At 41.7% G+C, this 21,917-nt stretch overlaps 1 protein-coding gene across 3 annotated transcripts in view; it reads right to left on the bottom strand.

The window, feature by feature from the left end:
* The window catches only part of Slc25a43 (solute carrier family 25 member 43), a 44,567-nt gene extending 22,895 nt beyond the window's left edge, over window positions 1–21,672 (bottom strand). For 2 of the 3 annotated variants that reach the window (XM_046420961.2, XM_046420963.2), the window contains exons 1-3: window positions 21,319–21,672; window positions 13,701–13,942; window positions 11,080–11,252 (exon numbers count right to left, since the gene is read on the bottom strand). In XM_046420961.2, coding sequence (XP_046276917.1) covers window positions 11,080–11,252; window positions 13,701–13,942; window positions 21,319–21,593 — 690 coding nt within the window. In that variant the 5' untranslated portion in view covers window positions 21,594–21,672. Of the gene's footprint in view, window positions 1–702; window positions 752–11,079; window positions 11,253–13,700; window positions 13,943–21,318 lie in introns of all 3 variants that reach the window. The other variant, XM_046420962.2, reaches the window with a different exon arrangement.
* Between the last annotated feature and the right edge of the window lie 245 nt (window positions 21,673–21,917).

Genomic DNA, 21,917 nt, shown 5'->3' with positions numbered 1-21,917 from the left:
TCATTATGATCTGATCTGATGGCTTCAAGTCAAAGCTGCCAATTTGGCAAGCATTCTGTTGCCAGGCTGCCAGGGACTAAAGCAAGCCCTAGGACAGCCCCATTTTCCTAAGATTTTTTTTCTTTCACTTGAGTTAACCATTTCCTGGCCAAAGTCAGGCCAATGTTATGGTCTGAAGGTTTGTGTTTCCTCCAAATTCTATGTTGAAATCCTGACCCCCCCATGTGATGATATTAGGAGGTGGGGTTGCTGGGAGATGAGTAAGGTATCAGGGCTCCACCCTTCTGAATGGGATTAGTACCCTTACAAAAGAGGCTCCAAGGGGTGGCTTTGCCCCTTCCATCATGTGAGGACACAGAGAGAAGTATACCCCCTGCCACCTCCCCCGCCAGAACAAGGAAGCAAACCCTCACCAGACACCAAATCTGCCTTGACCTTGGACTTCCCAGCCTCCAGAATTGTGAGAAGTAGATTTCTGTTGTTTATAAGCTACCTAGCTTGTGGTATTTTTAACATAGCAGCCTGAAGGGATTAAAACAAGGCCCCTGCCTGTCAGCTTCTGAGCTTGCATGGTATTATTTTTCTCAGCTTCTCTTGCATGGAGGATTTCAGCTCCCAGTTCTCAAGGTGTGTCTTCCCTCTCTCTCATCCCTTACTCCCACACTAAGGGCAAGGGAACTAAAGTAAAAATTAATCAATTACCTAACGTGTAGGAACAAGTCCCTGGATTCCTGGTCGACAAAGGAAGGACCTAAGGAAGGAGAGACCCAGGTTCAAATTCCAGCTCCACCACTTACCAGCCATGTGATTTTTGGGCAAGTGACTTACCCTTTCTTGCCTCACTTCCTCATCTATAAAATAGGAATGATAATGGCACTTATTTTTTAGGGGTTACAGAAGATCAAATGCATTAAGAAACATCTTGTACAAATTAAATGACAAATATGGTAGTTAATATTATATCACTACAATTTCTTAATCTCAGGGGAGGCACTCCTGTCATTATCTCCCCTGACATAACTTGTCCCCATGCTTATACCCCTGACAAAAGCTTCTCCACCAAAGAAGAGCACAGATTTCCATACATTCATTTAGATCTGGTCACATTTACTGAAAGCAATCAACTAATAAATATAAATTTGATGATGCTATAATTTTCCAAGAAATTCCAGGTACCACACATAGCAGTGAGAGGCTAGATGGAGAGAGAATATAAATCAAAATGGTGTGAAGTTTTTTGTCTTCTGTCCTTTCAGAAAATTTGCCTGCCTTGAATTGTTATCAGCTGTTTGCTCTAGGCTGCACAGAACCTGACTGCTAAGGTAGGAGATGGAAGATGTGCATTGTCATAATGAAGCACATAGGCAGTCTCAGGCAGGGGATAAGCAGAGGTTTCCTTGGGCTGAGGAGGAGGCAGGCTTGGATGCCTTCAACTAGGGTAGGTACAACCATGTGGACATGGGGCTTAGTCAGCAACAGCTAAGGTTGAATTTTATACTTGCAGCAAGATATTCTAAGCCCACCCTAAACTTATTTTTTATTTTTATTTATTTTTTTGGTACCAGGGATTGAACCCAGGGGCATTTAACCACTGAGCCACATCCCCAACCCTTTTTTTTATATTTCTAAATTTAGAGACAGGGCGTCACTGAGTTGCTTAGGGCCTCAATAAGTTGCTGAGGCTGGCTTTGAACTTGCAATCTTCCTGTCTCAGCCTCCCAAGCCACTGGGATTACAGGTTTGCACTACCATGCCTGACTTAAATTTAATTTTTTTTTAACAAGTATGAAGTGCCTGCCATGTGAAACTATGTATTGTGGGGATATATAAATGTGTAAGACATACATCCCATAGACAAAGAGCTTGCAATTTAGAGAAAATAAGGAACACAAAAGAATGTAATATAAGGAAGCATGTGACCTGGGCCATAAGGGAGCTTTACAGGTTGACTATCCCTTATCTGTAATGCTTGGGACTAGAAGTGTTTCAGGCTTTGGATTCTGGAATATCATTACATGTAATGATATCTTGGGGATGAGATTCAAGTATAAACATGAAATTCATTTATGTTTCATGTATATCTTATTTGCACAATATGAAAGTAATTTTATGCAATATTTTTAGTGTGCCTGCATTTTTGCTGCAGCCCTTTATATAAGATCAGGTGTGGAAATTTCCACGGGGATGTCCTGTCTGTGCTTAAAAAGTTTCGGATTTTGAAGTATTCTGGGATTTCAGATTAGGGATGCTCAACTTGTAGCAGGAATGAGCTAAGGCCATTGAGAAGAGGGAGACTACTTCTGCTGGGGAAGTGAGTGATGACATCAGGAGGTGGCTGTGACAGTGAAGAGACAGCAGAGCAATGGTGCTGAGATGGGAAAAAGTGGGGGCATGGAGAGAAATGCTAGGGAAAAGAAACTGGCTGCATTAGAGGTCACATACAGGCTCACAGCATCAACTAAAAGGAGTTATTCAACCATAAATCTTTTGGAACCAAATAACTGTGCTCTTGTGTGTGGTGTGGGGGAGTCCATGAAAACCCGGAATCCATAGTTATAGATGGAGCACGCTGTTTGTTAACTCAGCCTCTTGCCCCAGAATCCCTACCCTCGTAGTCTGGAGCAGCTGCCCTGTGATTCTACTTCCATCAAAATTAGATAGCTGTTTTAGGAAAGTCAATATATTTATCAAACAAATGCGTTAGATCCTGCGACAGTAGGTCAGGAGAGACAGCCCTCACTGAGGCAAACTCAGAAGAGCCTTTAAGTAGACAGTAGAGATGCTGAAGCACAAGGAGCCATGTGAACAAAGGCAGGGTGATTGAAATGTAGAACACACTTAGTCTTCAGGGCTTGGGTGAGGGGGACTAAAAAGATCACTTGGGTGAAAATGGAGGCTTGAGTAGAACAGAGGTCATTAAAAGGCATGTTTTGTTTAGCCCAGTCAGTACTTAATTGTTATTTGTAACACTGAACAACTGAGAGACTTACATAAAAATCTGGATTTTCAGCACCCTTGAAAACTAGGCCTGCATTTTGAAATGGCAGCCATCCTTTGGATAGGAGGGGCTTGTAGCTTGCCTGCAGCCTCCACTGGCTCATTTCATTCCTTTCTGCTAAACATATTTAAATGCTAATCACATTTTGTGAGCCGGGTGAAATTGAGCTCTCCAAAATGCTTTCAAACGCCATGATGGCTCGAAGCACAGGATTATTCTTTAGGGCTGAGTGTGTGTTCTCTGGGTTACTCCACATTCTCTTTTCCATGTTACTTCTAAGTTCCTACAGACATTTGATTTTGCAACTCCTGATACAAAGGGCCTCTGTGTGATGAAGATGGCAAAGTTGGTAAGGGAACATGCCAGGCCAAGGGGCTCAGACTTTATTTAAGGGCAATAAAGAAGGACCAACACAGGCAGATCTTAAGAAAATTTGTCTGGCAGAAGCCCATGGGCCAGGCTGGAGGGGAATGAAATGAATATTGACCTTGGAGACAAGCTACCTGGGCTTATATCCAGTTCAGTTACTGGCTGGTATACCAGCAGGCTGCAGAACCTTTCAGTGCCTCAGTCTTCTCATTCATAAAATGGGCTCAATAACAACAGTGCCCACCTCATAAAACTGTAAGGATTAAATGAGATAATGAGCATAAAGCACTTAGGACACTGCCTTCTATATCATAGTGTTTGATGTTTATGATCATTTTTAGAATTAATCCTGGAGACCAATTAGAAGATTGCTGTAATAGTGTAGATGTGAGCTGATAAGATTCTAGATTGGGGCAGGGGGCAAGAACAATAAGAGACCTGTATGGGAGAGTTAGGAATGAAGGAGTAACTGGGCTTAAGGATGACTGGGTTGGCAGAAAGATGGTCAAACCTAACTTCTGGATTTCCAGCCTGCCTAACTGGGACAATGATCCTATTGAAATGGAAAACTCTGAAAAAAAAAAAAAAGAAATGGAAAACTCTGGGAGGAAAGTTTTTGGGGACAGAGAGGTCAGTTTGATACATGTTAAATTAGAGATGATGGTGGTGACATGATGGCTAAATGCTAATGTCTGGCACAGTGTGAGAACTATGGTATTGGGGCTCAGGAGGGAGGTCAGGCTGAAGATAGAGACTGGAGCATGAGAAGCAACCATGTCCAATCCAGCAAGGGCAGCTCAAGGTGGAAACCACCTCACCTAGATATGGAAGCTCTATTTGAGCAGGCTGGGGCCTCTGTTTATTCACTGACCATGTGTGTTCTGCTCAGTCAGCTGTGCCACTCGGATACTACCTTTGTCCTTCATCTTATGTGCTTTTAGTTCAAATGCTGACCTGGCCCAATGCTGCTTACCTTGTGAGCTGTGGTGATGGGGTCAAAGTCCACTGGGGTATAAAGCAACAGGCTGACACTTGGTTTTATGTTTGATGAAATGGAGACACCTAATACCGGCAACAGGGGAGGGTACTGAGCAGAGTTGTGCGTGGACCACGCTTGGGCCTGCTGCCTCCTTCCTGATTCTTTCAGAAGGCCTATTAGGCTCTAAGGTTCCTGCTTTCTCAGCTGCTTCCTGGAGGTTCAGGACAGTGTTTCTCCACCTGTCTACTTCTTCATATGCACCTGTCCCCAGAACCATATTCTGGTGACTCCCTGGTCCTTTTTAGGAGCCCATAGATTAATCTTTGACAGTATTTCCCCCTCCATACTTGTTTTCTCAATACACTAAGTGCTGCCAGTCTCTTCTGGCCCACATCTGGGCCAGCTGTGGGAGAGACAGACAAAAGGGATGTACCTTGAAGAGCTTGGACTATAATGTACAGAAATTTGGAGAAGGGGATTTCAGGCAGGGTGGTACACTAGGTGGAGGCATCTCAATTCATTTGTGCACAGGGTTGACCCACCCCCTCCCATCAAAAACATTCTATCAAAACATGCACATGCATAATTTATTTACCTCTCCATTCTCTAGCATGCCAGACAGGAGCCAAGGTAAGAAAAAGGGGAAAAAAAGGAAAAAATGAGTGTAAGCATGGTGAAGGAAGGGCTCAGGTGGTTAAACAAGACTTCTGATTACTGTCATTAATGTTCAAAAGAGTTCCAACCTGATGTGGCATTAAATGGGTAGATTGTGTGTATATGTGTGTATCTGGATAAAAGCATATTAGGAGAATGAGACATTCAGACAAAGGGGCTAGTCATCGTGGGGGATGAGAAAAATTCCCTGTCCAGTTGCTGGTCCACCAGACACCTGCTACTGATTTGCTTGGTGCCAGGCAGTGCAATGGGGAAGGCCACTGGAATGCAAATGTTACCATTAACATGGTTTCAGGTCACAGCAGCCTGGTTGTCCTGCAAAGGTCACTTATTACAAATTCTGCTGGCAAACACTGCCTGCTCCAGTGAGGCAGATAGTTCTTAAAGTTCTCTCTTCTTGGTGAATTTGGATTTTGTGGTTTGTCTGTTGTCATTATGAGGATAAGGATAATAATTGGACAGAGATCCCTGAGATACTGGCTCTAGTACCCTCAGATGGTGCTCAGATAATTTCCATTTACTGCAGCGACACCTAATGGCCAGAGAAAGTAATGCCATGTTTGCATTTAAAAGCAGCCTGTGATTTTATTTGGGGTGTTAATTTTTTAAAATATAGTATGGACAAGGTATTATTATATTTATTAACTCACGAAAAGTAACAGTTTGAGGGGCTTGGGCTGTAGCTCAGTAATAAAGTGCCTGCTTTGCATGTGTGAGGCACTGGGTTCGATCCTCAGCACCACATAGAAATAAATAAAGATACTGTGTGTTCATCTACAACAACAACAATAACAACAGCAAAATAAAATTAAAAAAAAATAAAGTGGGCTGGGGATGTGGCTCAAGCAGTAACGTGCTTGCCTGGCATGCGCAGGGTGCTGGGTTTGATCCTCAGCACCACATAAAAATAAAATAAAGATGTTGTGTCCACCAAAAACTGAAAAATAAATATTAAAAAATTCTGTCTCTCTCTCTCCTCTCTCTCTCTTTCTTAAAAAAAGAAAAGTAACAGTTTGACTGCAACACTAAGAATTTTATTTCTATAACCTTACATGACATGATATTCATAATTAGCTGCTGATCCTATTTTGTGAAGCAACACAATTATCTCTTTGGATTTTTAATTTTTACAACTATCATGATTTTGCATTTATTAGAAAGCTTTTATTGAAGCTCTTTGTATGCATTATCTAGAAGGTTCCCATAAAAGGGAAAAGATAATCAGGATTGCCCTCAAATAATCTACTTCTAGTGTATCTTACCCCAGTTCTTGGCAGATTGTTGTGGTCAGTATGTATCCTAGTATAGAACACATTCTTGGCTACATTCTCCCAGAGGAAGTCACTATTCTAGCTCCCAGTAAGAGAAAGGAAAGCTAAAGGTTTATGGAGAATACTGAAACCCCTCAGCTCCACATTTAGATGTCAGTGAACTTCATCTGAAACCTTTCTCACAACAAGTCCTAATCCCCACCACTCCCCCAGTCTCAAGGCCTTGTTTTTGGACAGGACTGCTAGGGGAAGGAAGCTGAGCTCACCAACTTTTAACTATGCATAAGGAATACTAAATTATAAGAGGTGGCAGAAAGTGCCCTTATTATTTCACTGCCCTTGGCAGTGAAAGAAATTCTTAGGGCCAGGATTTTGTGGTACTGGGGACTGAATCCAGGAATGTACTATCTCTGAGTTACAGCACCAGTCCTTTTTTAAAATTTTATTTTGAGACAGGTTCTCACTAACTTGTTGAGGTTGGCCTTGAACTTGTGATCCCTCTACCTCAGCTTTCAGAGTAGTTGGGATTATAGGTATGCAACACCACTCCTGGCAGGGCCAGGATTTAAAAAAAAAATGAGTAAATGCTTGTAGTATATCATACCTCCTTCCCAACTTATCGCTGCTCATTTTATGTTTCTTTTTGTTTGTCTATTTGCTGCTGGGGGTTAGGGCTCATCCATGCTAGAGGAGTACTTTGCCACTGAGTTACATCCTCAGCTCTCAGCTTTTGTTTTTCTTTTTCTTCCTTCCTTCCTTCCTTCCTCCCTCCCTCCCTCCCTCCCTCCCTCCCTCCCTCCCTCCCTCCCTCCCTCCCTCCTTTCTTTCTTTCTTTCTTTCTTTCTTTCTTTCTTTCTTTCTTTCTTTCTTTCTTTCTTTCTTTCTTTCTTTCTTTCTTTCTTTCCTTCTTTCATTTTCTAACAGGGATTGAACCCAGGGTAACTTCATCACTGAGTGACATCACCAGTTCTTTTTCTTTATTTTTATTTTGAGATGGGGTTTCGCTGTGTTGCTTAGGACCTTGTGAAGTTGCTGAGGCTGGCCTTGAACTTGGAATCCTCCTGCCTCAGCCTTCAAGTCACTGAGATTATGGGTGTATACCAGCATGCCTGGCAACATTTTTTTTCTTTTTAAAGAAGGTATCTTTTTTAGAAAGAGCATAAATACCATCTGAAGAAAATACCTTTTCAAGGGTTGAAACATATGAAATTGCCATTTGAATATGTCAAAATGTGGGATGCTGGCAATTTCATTTGGTTCAACCTAAAAAAAGAAAGCTAAAGGATATATTATATTCCTGAAGAAGATAGAAAGTTTGACATAATTTATTCCATGTTTATAGTTTAATATAAATAAAGTTCTAAGCACAAGGTAATTCTAAAGTTTATCAGGAAGAGCAAATCACTGAGAGTAATCAAGGAAGTGTTTTAAAAAGTGCAATGAAGATAAAAGCCATTTTAAAGCTATAGTAATTGAAATAGCATGGTACTGGCACAAGAACAGACTGACAGATTAACGGAACAGAATATACAGCCCAGAGATAGAGACCCTAGAATATTTCTAAACATTTAGCATGTGGCAAAAGTCAAATTACAAAGTAAAAGTTATTAAAAAATAGTGCTTATGGGGCTGAGGATATAGCTTAGCTGTTATAGTGCTTGCCTCACATGCACAAGGCCCTGGGTTCAATCCCCATCGCCACACACACACAAAAAGGTGAACTAAGAGTTAGATGACTGCCTCATATCATGCCCCAGGTAAATTCTAAATGCATTCAAATGTTAAGTGTGAAAACTATGACAAAACATATTTAAAGAACATATAAAGCCAAGCTCAGTGTCTCACGCCTGTAATCTCAGCAGCTCTGGAGGCTGAGGCAAGAAGATAGCAAGTTCGAGGTCAATCTCAGCAACATAGCAAGGCCCTAAGCAACTCAGCAAGACCCTGCCTCAAAAACAAAAACAAAAAACAAAAACCAACCAAACAAAAAAACAGCTGGGGATGTAGCTCAGTGGTAAAGTGCCCCTGGGTTCAATCCCCAGTACTAAAAACCAAACACCAAAAAGTCAACATATAAGTGAATAATTATTCATAAGATTAGTATGAAGTAGACCCTTTAAGCAGAAAAGCAAAGTTAGAAACAAAACAGTAATAAAAATACATACAACAAAACAGCAACCCAGGGCTGGGGATATGGCTCAAGTGGTAGTGCGCTTGCCTAGCGTGCATGAGGCACTGGGTTCTATTCTCAGCACCACATAAAAAATAAAATAAAATAAAGATATTGTGTCTACCTAAAACTAAGAAAAAAAACTCAGAAACCCATAAATAGAATTAGAAGCCAAATGTAAAACTGGGAAAATATGTGCACTGTGTGACAAAAGGTTAATTCCTTTAATATATAAATATTTCTATCAATCAATAGAAAAATCTGTGTGTCCTAGAAAAATAGGCAAAGGACACAAAGAGAAAATTTATAAAGAAATACAAAGGGCCAAATGATATATGGAAAATGTGCAACCTCACTTAGAAACAATAAGATACCATTTTTTAGCTATATGATTTAAAAAGTAACAATAATATAGGTTGAGAATTTAGAAGATGAATCACTTTCCCTTACTGCTGGTGTAAGTGTAAACTTACAAATTTCTGCAGAGTAAATTTCATTAAGAGCCTTAGAATAATTTATATCTTGTGTCTTGTTCATTAATTTCTAGGAATATATCCTAAGAGTACTATCACAGGTCTGAAAAAAACATAAGGGTTTTCACTGCAATGTTATTATACTTTAGAATTTGAAAAAATTACTCTTAAAAAATGAGAAACTATTAAATATTTTCTGGCACATCAATTTGGTGGAATATTATACGATAATTAAATACTTAACAGCCTGGAGCAAAGCTCATTATATAATAAGTGAAAAAAGCAGGAAATTCATTTTTTATTTACCATCAAGACACAATTCTATAAAAAGAAATAATCTTACATATATTTACATATATACTTATATTTATACATACATACATATACATAAGAGAAAAACTCTTCATCATTATAATCCATGGAGTGGCGGGATGGGTAATTTCTATTTTTATTTATTTATTTTGAGATCAGATCTCATTATGTTGCTCCAGCTTCTCTCACATCTGTGAGCTCAACTGATTCTTCTGCTTCAGCCTCCCAAGTAGCTGGGAACTACAGGTATGCCACCATGCCCACCTATGGATAATTTATTGTGTTTTTTTTTGTACTTTTATATATTCCTCCAATTCCCTATATCCTATATGCATTACTTTTTTTTTGGTGGCCAAACATATACAGCATAAAATTAACTATGTTAACCATTTTAAGTATGTGTATATAACTTTTAAAATTAGAAACAATGCTATTAATAAATAAGTATGCACTAAGCAGCCTCTCAATTTGCACCCACACTACATTTATAACAATGTGACTATTATTTATCTGGTCAGGGACAGGGAAGAAACATAACCCAGACAGATGAGAAGTGTCATAGACTGAAGTGGCAGAAATGAATGTGATCATGTGTGTTTGTCCAAAGGCAGCTTTGATAGATAAGTACCTTCAGGCTTTTTAGTGCTGAGGTAAGCAATGGCCCAGATCAGCAGAGAATACTACAAAGTAGAAGCAGGAAGTGGGGAGGGGCACTGAGCAAGCAGGCGGACAAGTCAGTCACATGGAAAAATGAATGACTGAGACTAATAATTTAAAATTGCAAGTTGAGTGCAGTGGCTCATGCCTATAATCGCAGCAATTCTGGAGGAGGATTGCAAGTTAGAGGCCAACCTCTGAAACTTAGCAGTGGGGTATATGGTTATGGAACAGAATAAAGTAATTAGCTCTGTCTCAAAATAAAATAAAAATAAAAAGGGCTAAGGATGTAGCTCAGAGGTAAAGCACCCCTGGGTTCAATTCCCAGTAACAAGAAAAAAAATTGCATTCAACTGACCCCAAATTCATTTTTATGCAGCTCTTCAGGAATATATCAATTATATAAATCAGGAATTGTCCAGAAGAGGTAAAGGAGGGAGACAAGCAAGCCAATGGAGGTGTAATTTTAAGGGAGAGATCTTGATTAAAGGAATATGCAAAGCCTCAATCCTGCTTGGATTGGGAGCCTGCTCCTATTATGCACATGTGGCTATACTTCCCCAGCCTTATTTGTACCAGTCTGATTTTTCTTTGATCAAAACTGGCTCATTCTAGGATAAACCAATTATTCAGTTTGAAAGCTCTGCTACTAGGCTTGCCTCTATGGTCTATAGAAAAAAATGCAAGTTTCCCCAGGTAACAATTAGGAAAATGCATGGTCAATCCCACTAAGATGTGGCCTATTTTAACCATTAGTCCTGCAGTTAGTCCTCAGTGAGGGCGTCAGGGACTAGTGGATCCTTGCTGGCTAGAATTGTTGGCTTATTTGTCCTAGGCAGTCAATTCACTGAGGCAAGGTGCACTGATGAAGCACCTATACTACTATGTGAATCTTGGAGGAAGGAGAATCACAATGATGTATCCAGGAGGAGAGGACTGAAAGGGGCCTTATTTGGAAGCTTCATAAAAGACTGAGAACAGAATATGGTATCAGGTGGCAGCTTGGGCTCAGGCCGAACAGCCCTGAGGTTAGCAGCAGAAATGCCACAGAGTTGGGGTTTGCATAGTATTTGCACAAGCAGTCATGAGCTCCTCGGAAGTCTGGCATTACTTGGGGCTGGTATTCTTTGCTGTTGTTTTTATCCACCCACAAACACTTCAAGGCATCGTCTCACCTGCATCTTTCTCTTCACGGTGTCAAAGGGAAAGGAGAGGGTCTGGGTCACAGCAGCAGCCAGACAGACAGTGGTAAAGTTCTGCAGCAGAGAGAACTGGTCTCGGGGTCTGTTCCAGATTTTCTCCAGGTTCATGTAAACAAGAAGGGAGCCCACGGAGAATGGAAGAGCACCTGCAAAGCAACAAGAGGCTGCTGTCTGGAGAAAACAAAGTTTAGGAGTGGGGTATATAGTTATGGAACAGAATAAAGTAATTAGCTCTATATGGATTGAACAGTCTGTTAAAACCATATATATATATGGTTTTAACACACACACACACACACACACAATTTTTGTACCAGGGATTGAAACCAGGGGCACTTAAAGACTGAGCCACATCCCCAGACCTTTTTATATTTTATTTAGAGACAAGTCTCCCTGAGTTGCTTAGGACCTTGCTAAGTTGCTAAGCCTGGCTTTGGACTTGCAATCCTCCTGCCTCAGTCTTCTGAGCTGCTCAGATTACAGGCATGTGCCACCATGACTTCTATATTTTGATAGGGGTTGTATCATTCATCAAAATGCATCAAATAGTTCATTATAGGTGAAGGTTTGTGTGCACTTTACTGTATATAAATTCAACATAAATACAAATGTAAATATTGAACTTGAGTTAATGATATACATTTGCAGTGTTCAGGGATGAAGGATCAAGTGCACTGATGTTCAAAAGTTACATTGAAATTGTCAATAAAAAGATGAGGGATGGGGTTGTGGCTCAGAGATAGAACGATCCCCTAGCATGCTCACCTAGATTGTGTGAGGCACTGGGTTTGATCCTCAGGACCACATAGAAATAAAATGAAAATATTAAAAAAAGATGAGCTGAAGATTAGGATGGATAGATATGTGATAAAGCAAGAATGCTAAGTGAGCTGGGTATGATGGCACACACCTGTCATCCCATCTATTTGGGAGGCCAAGGCAGGAGGACCAACCTGGGCAACTTAGTGAGACCCTGTCTTAAAATTAAAAATAAAAAGGACTGGGGACATAGATCAGTGTCAGAGTGCCCTTGGGCTGAATACCCACTACTGCAAACAAAAACAAACCCCCACAAAACAAAACAAAAACAACCAACCCCCACCTCCACCCTGGCAAAATGATAAGTGTAGCATCTAAATGGTAGGTATATGGTGTTTATAAGTCTTCTAACTTTTCTGGGAGTCTCAAATAAAATGTTGGGAAAAAAATCACTCCCAGAAAAGGAAAGTTAGTGGGCAGCACCTAATTACATTTTGGAGCTTAGAAGGGACTGGTCTCTAGCTAAGAAAGTGTTTTGTGAAAACTGTATTTGGGGAGGATATCTGACCTTGCTTTTGAGAATGACACAGTTTTATCAGGGCCCAGTGGGCACGCTACCTTGTGAGGCATCCTCACCTTTCTAGTAACTAAGATGGTGAGACACTAACACAATAGGTGGCCCTCTTACAAACTTCCAGAAATTGGGCGACATCTTTGGCTTACAGAGGGACTAAATTTCTCCCCCAAAATGAGATTGAAAAGAGGAGATAACAAAAGTGGGATTGCTTATCTTTAGATCAGGTAATATTTATTTAATGAACATATTAAAAATGAATCACCAACCTCCCTTTTACCTTTATTCAGAAAAATTTGGAGAGTTCATGGTATGTGCTGGGCCCTATGCCAGGTGCTGGGAATACAAGGGTGCAGGCCAATTCCTGGAGATAGTTATCACTGAGGGCAAAAGATCCCAGAAAGGGCCAGGGTTGTGGCTCAGTGGTAGAGCACTTGCCTAGCATGTGTGAGGCACTGAGTTCGATCCCTGGTGCCACATAAATATAAAAACAAATAAAATAAAGGTATTGTGTCCATCTACAACTAAAAAAAAAAAAAGATCCCAGAAAAACTAATAAGGGTATGGTCTCTGATATGCATCATAATAGGGGCCTATACAAGATGCTTTAGGTACACAAGGATTGAAAGGATTCGGTTTGACTGGGAGAATGAGGAAGGACTCGACAGAAGAGAGATTTTTTAAACTTGGTCTGGAGGAATGGGTAGGAGTTCATTAGGCCTAAAGAGAGTGGAAAGGCAGTTCAGGCAGAGGGAATAGCATGTATGAAGGAATAGTATTTCTGGGAAACACAAGTCCTGTATGGTTGCACATGAGTGCAGGTGGAGGCATGGCACCAGATGGGATAAGGTGAACTAGATTGGCAGGGGCAGGTCTGAAGGATTTGAAATGCCCTAAGGAGTTTGAGTTTTCCTCCTTAGCTCAGAAGAGCCAAGGAAGGCTTAAAAAGGGCAGGTGGTGAAACAAATGCACTTGAAAAGATCATGCTGCCCAGCAGCAATGTTGAGGTCTGCTTTTCTACCAGTATAGCTGAACCACTTGTATTCTGTACTCCTCTCTTCCACGGAATGTGACTGGCCAAAGTTTAGGAGTGGGGTATATGGTTATGGAACAGAATAAAGTAATTGGCTTTATATGGATTGAATTCATACAAACTTGACCTTGGTGAAACTGATTTCACTGGTTATAAAGGTATGTAAAACATTCACATATGCCAGAGAACATAGCCTTTTCTTGAACAAGGTGAAATGTTCCATCTTACCTAAAACAGTGAGGGAAACCCCTCGATAAAGGGCCAGGAACCCTTCCTGTTGATAAATAGTAGAAAAAGCATGGAAGATTCCCTTGTAAGTCGGTTCCAGCATGTTCTGCACAATTAACCGGGTTTTGATGAGGTCTGTAGGATATGTCACAATGGTGGAGACTATGCCTGCGAGACTCCCAGCCACAATAGAGCTCTGCTGGGAAATATGGCCTGAGTCATCTGTGAACAGCCCAACAAACCTGGGAGAAAATAGGGAAAATCCCAAAAGAATCAGATATGGATTGTGTTTACACTACTTCTCAAAATAAGTGCTTTATAAAGTGGTAATTTCTACTATTAGAATTGATGAATAATGTATTTAAATCCTATATTTTTAATTCTAATTTGTTACATATGACAGCAGAATGCATTACAATTCATATTACACAGACAGAGCACATTTTTTTTTTGTATCTCTGGCAGTATATAAAGTATTTTCACACTATTTGTGTCTTCATACATGTACTTAGGGTAATGATATCCATTTCATTCCACCATGCCCCTTCCCTTCCCCTTAAATCTTATATTTTTAGAATGCTAGTTAGCAATAAAGAAAAGATACCTAACCCTTTTATTTATTTCTACCATAAATTCTTCCCACTTCATTTCAAGCAGTTTTCCCCTTCTGCTTTTTTGCGGGGGAGTACCAAGGATTGAACTCAGGGGCTCTCAACCACTGAGCCACATCTCCAGCCCTATTTTAAATTTTATTTAGAGACAGGGTCTCATTGAGATGCTTAGCACCTAGCTAAGTTGCTGAGGCTGACTTTGAACTTGAGATCCTCCTGTCTCAGCCTCCTGAGCCACTGGGATTACAGGTGTGCGCCACCCTGCCCCACTGCAGTTTCCCCTTTTATCTGCATATCTGTCAAGTCTAGCTTGCCTGTGAGGTATAAACGCACAGAAGTACTTGGCAAATACTAAATTGGAATGCACTCTCTCAGTTCTGTTAAAACCTAAAAGGAATAGAATTTCTTGAAATGACGACTTTGAGCATCCCAGAAACTGAGTTTTGAAAATATAGATTTAGTAATGTTAAAGTTTTGTAGGAGGTCATGGATTTGGATTGAGCACCTATACTGGGCCTAACAGACCTGATACAGAGTTTAACCATAGTAACTGGGCTTTCGATGCAGATGGTCCTATAGCCAGTTAGTTAACTTATTAGGCTATAAATAATTAGCCTTAAGGTGTAACCAACTGATTAATTGATTGACTAGGCTGTAGCTAATTAAGTTGTTTTCTAGGCTTTCCTTCTATTGTACTATAAATGGTGTCTGACCACACTGTTGTTTGGAGTTTGCCAAGCCTGCTTGATTCTGGGAGCTGTTTGATATGTGAATTTTGTATTTGTTTTGTTCAAATAAGCTCTACTGACTTTAATTGATCTAAGGAATTTTCCTTTTAACAATAATTATAAAAGAAGATGCTCTGTCTCAGTAGTTACCAGAAAAATGACAAATAAAACAATGACAAGATACCATTTATCACCAAGAAGATTAGCAAAGGTCAAAAAAGTCTGATAATGTGAAATGATGGTGGGAATTGGCTTTCAAATTTGGAAACAAGTCTCACCCATTGCTGGGAGGAATAGAAATTTGGCCACTTTGCAGTATCTATTGAAACTGGAGAAACATCTATCTTTATTCCATTAATTCCATTTGTAAGTGTACATTCTAGAGAAACCCTTGCAAGTATATATATGAAGACATACTACAGTAGTATTTATAAATATGAAAAGCTCATGCAAACTAAACTTCCATGGGTAAGGAGATGGATAAATTGTGGCACTGTCATACCATAGATATTAAATAACCATTAAGATGAATGAGCTTGGAACTATTTGTCAATATAGATAAATCATAAAAGCATAATGTTGAATGAAAAAAGCAAGCTGCAGTGATATATAGTGTATGATAACCATCTATTTAATTTAGAAACCCTTACAGCAATGTCTTATACTATTCATGAATAAATATATATGAAGAAGTATGAAAATAAACCTCTGGGAAAGAGGAGAAGGAATGGGACTGGAAATGAGAATGAAGAATTCAGCTTTTTCTGTTACATCTTTTTGTATCTGAAAAAGAAATGTGGCTGCCCAATGCAGTGACCCATACCTGTAGCCACTCAGGAGGCTGAAGTGGGAAGATCACTCGAGGCCATTCAGTTTGAGTGTTTGGTAGACTATTCTTTTTATCTTTCTGCAGTTTTACAATTTAGTTAAAATGTATTTGGGTGGAGTTTTCCAAACCACAACATAAAGCTTCTCTGTTACAATTCTTCTAAGAAGGGCATCCCCAGTCACAAGGGCCTATCCTGGCAGAAATCATTATAAGGGGACTTTTCATCCACTCCCTGGCCAGGAAGCAAAGGGATTTTACTCTTTGCTGATGAGAACAAAATACTAAAGGGCTTGAAGTCAGAAAAAAATAATATTTTCTGCCAGATAGTGGAAATAGGGAGGGAGATAGTGAAGGTTTGAAATATAAGTGAACATAGCTAGACTAACATAAGTGTTTTATTTATTTATTTATTTATTTAAAATGAGCGCATCCCCGGTACTTTGGCTTTCAAACCTCTAGCGAAGAGGTTATTTCTTGCTCATTCAGCTGTCAGCAGGCCTGGGCCCTGTGCATGATGAGTGACTGTTAAGGTGAAACCATCTTAAAAGGTTCTAGGCTAACACCTCTGCTCCTAGAAAACATTCATTGATTAAACACATCTCTTCTGAGCTGTAGAACAAACAATCCTTTGAGTAAACCAACTATTTTTTTGGAGGGGGAGTACTGAAATCAAATGCAGGAGTGCTTTATCACTAAGTTATATCCATCCCCAGCCCTTTTTGACACAGGGTCTCAAAAGTTGCCCAGGTTGGCCTAGATGCCCTTCAGTAGATGAATGGATTAAAAAAATGTGGCATTTATACACAATGGAATATTACTCAGCACTAAAAAATAATAAAATCATGGCATTTGCAGGCAAATGGATGGCATTAGAGCAGATTAAGCTAAGTGAAGTTAGCCAATCCCTAAAAAACAAATGCTTAATGTCTTCTCTGATATGAGGGGGGTGACTCAAAATGGGATAGGAAGAGCATGAGAAGAAGACTACCATTAAATAGGGAAGAGAGATGGGAGGGAAAAAGAGGGAGAAGGGGAGTTGCACAGAAGATGGAAGGAGAACCTCATTGTTATACAGAATACATATATGATATTGTAATGAGAAAAAGAAAAAAAAGTGTGTCACATTAGATTGGATAGAGAGGAAGAATGGGAGAGGAGGGGAGGAGTAGGAAGGATAGGAAGGGCAGCAGAATAGAAAAGACAATATGATTGATTTATGTACATTCCATGTATGTATTATATATCAAAATGCATTCTATTGTCATGTATGACTAAAAAAAATAAATAAAAATTTAAAAAAAAGTTGCCCAGGTTGGCCTCAAATGTTCAATCCTCCTGCCTCAGCCTCCCAAGTAGCTGGGATTACAGGTGTGTGCCAGTGCACCCAGTGAGTTAACCAACTACTTTTTAATAATGCATGTAACTGAAGCTGGCATTCACCAATATACTATTTGCCTCATTCTTACTGTCTATATCCTTCCTCATTCCTCTCCCCTCTCCCTTGGCACTGCTGTCAAGTTAGAGGGGTAGGGAAGATACAGGAAGTGGAAATGCTTGACTGGATGTTGGCAGCAGCTGGAACAACCTAGAAGGTGGAGTATGAATTGCCAAAAGAGACATCATTCATTCTCATTGTCCCACCCTTATTCCCCATTCCACTTGGCCACTTCTAGGACACTGATTAATTACACATTTGTTGAATATCCATAATGTGCCAGACACTGTGCTAGCTCTCAGCATAGATCATATATGAGAGCTGAACAAGCCTGATAAGGAAATGACTAATGGAACAACCAGTGGGAAACAGGCCCTTGGTCCTCTCGATGACTTGAACTAGAAGTAGAACCTTATCTTATATCAGTCTATTTTATAAAGTAGGGTCTTACTATTTTTATATATTTATTTTAGTTGTAAATGGACCTTTATTTTATTTATATGCAGTACTGAGACTCGAACCCAGGGCCTCACACATGCTAGGCAAGTGCTCTACCACTGAGCCACCCCAGCCCCAAGTAGGGTCTTACTATTAAATATACAAAATTAAAAAGAAGAACCAAAGGTAACCCTTTCTTCTCAGACTCCTATCATCTGACATAGGGACAAGGAACACCAATCTCCCATTAGAATTGCTAAATCAAGACAGGCAACCCTGATTGGCCACCAATGACATTATCCTGGTCCCTATATCTTAAATGCTTGTCTGATTGGCTGGGAATGCTGGGGTTCCCATTTCTGTTCTTCCTCCCACCCCCACACATACATACATGCACAGAAGCTTCCCCCCCCCCGCCCCGGGGAGTCTGGATAAGCTAGTGAACTGCAGTAACCCCTTCCTTTCAGCCAGCACAGACATTCCACACACCTTGGATACGTGTGATTAGAATGGCTAACACTTCAACCTAACACAGGCTAGCAGCAAATGTAGCCAAACACATGCTCATGGAGCAGTTGTTCAACAAGGAAATGGCATTGGTTCTAAACAATTTCAGAGCTGCAGGGACCCAAACCAAAGTTTAGATAGAAAAATAAAGTTGAGAGAGGTTCTTCTATTTGATGTATTTTTAAGCCATCCATTGTGTTATCTATCATTGGTTTATGACAGGAACCTACCTACTGATAGACACTATCAAGTGGACTCTTTTGATCTTTAATTTGAATAAGCAGATATTTCTGCTGTGAAATGGTGGACAGAGCCCTGGAGTGGCTTCAGGAGCCAGAGGACCCAGTTTTAAGTTCCAGCTGTGTCATTGTGTTTGCAGACAAGTGGCTTAAGCACTCTGTTTCCTGAACATGCCAAATGTTTATGCTTTGTTCAAACCCACGAACAGAAGCAGTAACATTATCCCATCCACCTGTTTTACAAATTTGTCGTCAGGAAAAGAGCAGAAATGAGTCAGTATAATGATGAATCATGAATATCATCTTTAGGTAGGAAGGATGACATTGTGATTAATCAACCACTTTGCTTTCTGGCTATGCCTTGCCATTTATTGAAATACTTCTTTTTAGCTTCCAGAAAGAAAATAATCCTGCAGGAAGAAAGATATTAGCAAATCTAGCTCATGTAACCCTCTGTTCTCCCATGCATTGTTCTCTTCTACGGTCACTAGCCTATTTCAGGTGCCTTCAGTTGCCATGTGGACTAGAGCAACAGGTTCCTAACTGGTCCTGCCACCCTAACCTTCCTCCTTTCTAGTCATCCTACCATGCTACCATATGACAATCATTCTACATGAACTGCTTTAATCACAACACTGCCTCCCCAACCCTGCAAAAAAATTTCCCACAGCTAACCTTGCATACCAACTTGAATCTAAATTCCTTAATCTGATCCTCCAAGATCATATCCCAACCTGCCTTTCCTGCTGCATTTCCAGTCATGCTGCATGCTTTCCCGCCTCTGGCCTTTGCTGACATTACCTGCAGTTCTTTCTCCCGATCTTTACCTCAAGGCCAAACTCAAATCTTTTTCCTCCTCTGTGAAGTCTTTATGCCTTCTTTGTTTCTTCCCTCATCCAAAGTGCACATTTCTATAGCACTTTATCCACAACAATTATATGCTACTTCATATGTTATGGTTAGAGATGCACCTACTAGTCTACTGGTCTTATTCTTATATTACTCTGTAAGCTCTTGGAGGCAGAGAGATCATCCCCTCCCATCCTTGCATTGTCCCCAGCATTATGCACACAGTGAGTACTTCATGTACCCTAAGTAAATTAATGTCAAATAAATTTGGAGAGAGGGGTGGGGAAGGGAGAGTGAGGCGGCAAGATGGAATAGAAAGAGTATGAGAAATGGAGTCAGAGAGCCCCATGGTAGCACTCAACTCTGTCACTGATGTAGTATACCAGTCTGAGCCCAATTCTGCATCTGTCAAATGGACATAATTCTTCCTGTCTAAAGACCTTACAGGGCAGGAGACAGGAGTTGTAGAAATGTAATGATACACACACACACACACACACACGGTGATTAGCAGAAAAGCCACAATACTTGAACCTGCCTTTGAAATTCTGCTTCCAGTTCTGTGGTACACATTTCTATCCCACGCAAAGGAAGATTTCCATATCACTTTGTGGAGAAAGGGTGAGGTGAGGAGAAATTCAATTATTAAAACCTAGAAGAGATTATTTACAGACTGCAGGCAGATGTTGCTGAGGGCAAGGGGGGCTGTGGAGGGAAGACAGCCTTGACAGATAGGGCACACAATCCTACCCATGATTCTCTCCTCAGAGAAGGAGAAGGGAATGCTCCTCCCAGACAGAAATAAAATGAATGCCAGCTGAGAGGACTCTGTGAGAAAAATTTTGTTTGACATGTCAGGTGAGCCTTCCAAGTGACAGCATCAAGGCAAAAATCCTTTGACTGTTAGCCACCAAGGCTAAACTATGAGGTCAAGGCTCACCAGCTCTTGAGACTGGAGTTGTAGCTCAGTGGTAGGGGCTTGCCTAGCATGCATGAGGCTCTGGGTTCGATCCCCAGTGCTGCAAACAAACAAAAAATCACAAACAAATAAAGACTTATCTGCTCTCTGGGCTATGTGCTGTTTGTCTAATTCAGAGACAAGGCCAGTGCCCACTGAATAAGAATACAAGGAGTATCCTTCCAAATACAGAAACTGCTCCCTTTCCTAGAATGCCATCACTTCCAGTTTTCTTTTAGGCTGCTTCTCCAGTTCCAAGGCAAATATCTCTAAGCCCCGAGGAAGCTTTTGGGCTCATTCCACATGTGCATATCTAGATTTTTTCCTAAGGAAAAAATAGGTGCAGGAGAAGGTGCAAAAGCCCAGAGAACAAGGCCAGTGGGCAAGGGGAACCCTTCACAGCTTAGGGACAGGGAAGCTGCAGCCTTCATTGGGGTCTAAAGTCAAGCTTGCATTAGTCTGGGTTTGGGGCTGGGGATGAGAGTGGGCAGGAATCTTTGGCTTTTGTGAGGTGAGGAATCAGTCCCTCCCACCCAACTGAGACCGTTTTTTTCTTGGGCATTGGCCACACATCCCCACTTACACACACACACACACACACACACACACACACGCCTTCAAGAGGGTCTCTCTCCGAAGCCAGCCAAAGCAAAAATTTCCAAGTTGTTGAATTGATGGGAACGGTCAGGAGTCATCTTTGGAGAACTCATTCCTTTACCCCAAATCTCCATTCCACCCCGTCACCCCTTTCACCCGGGGAAAACTCCCAGGGCCTGGGCTGCGTGCCACAAAACTGCATCTTCCAGGGCAAGAATCCCTGGAAGTGAACAACTTAGGGACTGGGCTTTGGGGCTCTAGGTGTAGCCTTGTGGCCTAACTGCTCCGAGAGGCCCCATGTGATGTGGAAGGGGTCAGGCCCCCACTATAGGGCCCGACCTCAGACAGTAAGGTGGCGGTGAGCCGCCGCACCGCACCGGGCCCAGTCCCGGCCTCCCTGCCCCACCCGCGCCGGCCTGGCTCTTACTTGCGGTAAGCGGCGAGTTGCACAGCACTGCAGGGGAAGAGGCGCAAGCACGCCACCCCATTCCCCTTCCACAGGGCTCGGGGCCCCTCGGCCCGCCACACCCGGCGTCCTATGGCCCATGGTCCCCGGGCGTGGCCTCGTGCGACGCCGACCTGGGCCAGCACGGTGGCGAGCTCCAGGGGCGCAGTGAGGCTGAGACTGAGCGTCCCCGCCAGCCCCGCGCACAGAAGCCGCTGACTGCCGGTCAGCCGGCCGTCCCGCCTCCACGTAGCCATCGAGCCCGGCCCGGCCCGGCCTGGCCCGGGAGACCGCGTGGCTCGGGCCTGGGGTTCGTGGGCCACCAGCAAAGGGGGCGGGCCAGGCCCCGCCCGGCGTGGGGCGGACCCGTGGGAGGAACTGAAACACGGTCCACGCCTGAGCCTGCCTTGGGGCTAGGGGTGGGGTCGAGGGCCTGCTGACCCGGGGCGAGGCCTCCTGGTTGAATGGCATGGGGGCTCTTCAGTTGTCATGACTCGGTTTTCAGTTGAGAACAGTTAGTCTATTTTCTCAAGGCCTAGCCAGCTAGATTTTTTGTTTCCTAAGTGTTCAGAGATTCCTCT

Source organism: Marmota monax, unplaced genomic scaffold, assembly GCF_021218885.2.
Source record: "Marmota monax isolate L192 unplaced genomic scaffold, Marmota_monax_Labrador192_F-V1.1 WCK01_AAM20220418_F8-fsc00155, whole genome shotgun sequence".
NCBI classification, from domain to species: domain Eukaryota; kingdom Metazoa; phylum Chordata; class Mammalia; order Rodentia; family Sciuridae; genus Marmota; species Marmota monax.
This window is presented reverse-complemented; position numbering and strand designations above follow the sequence as displayed.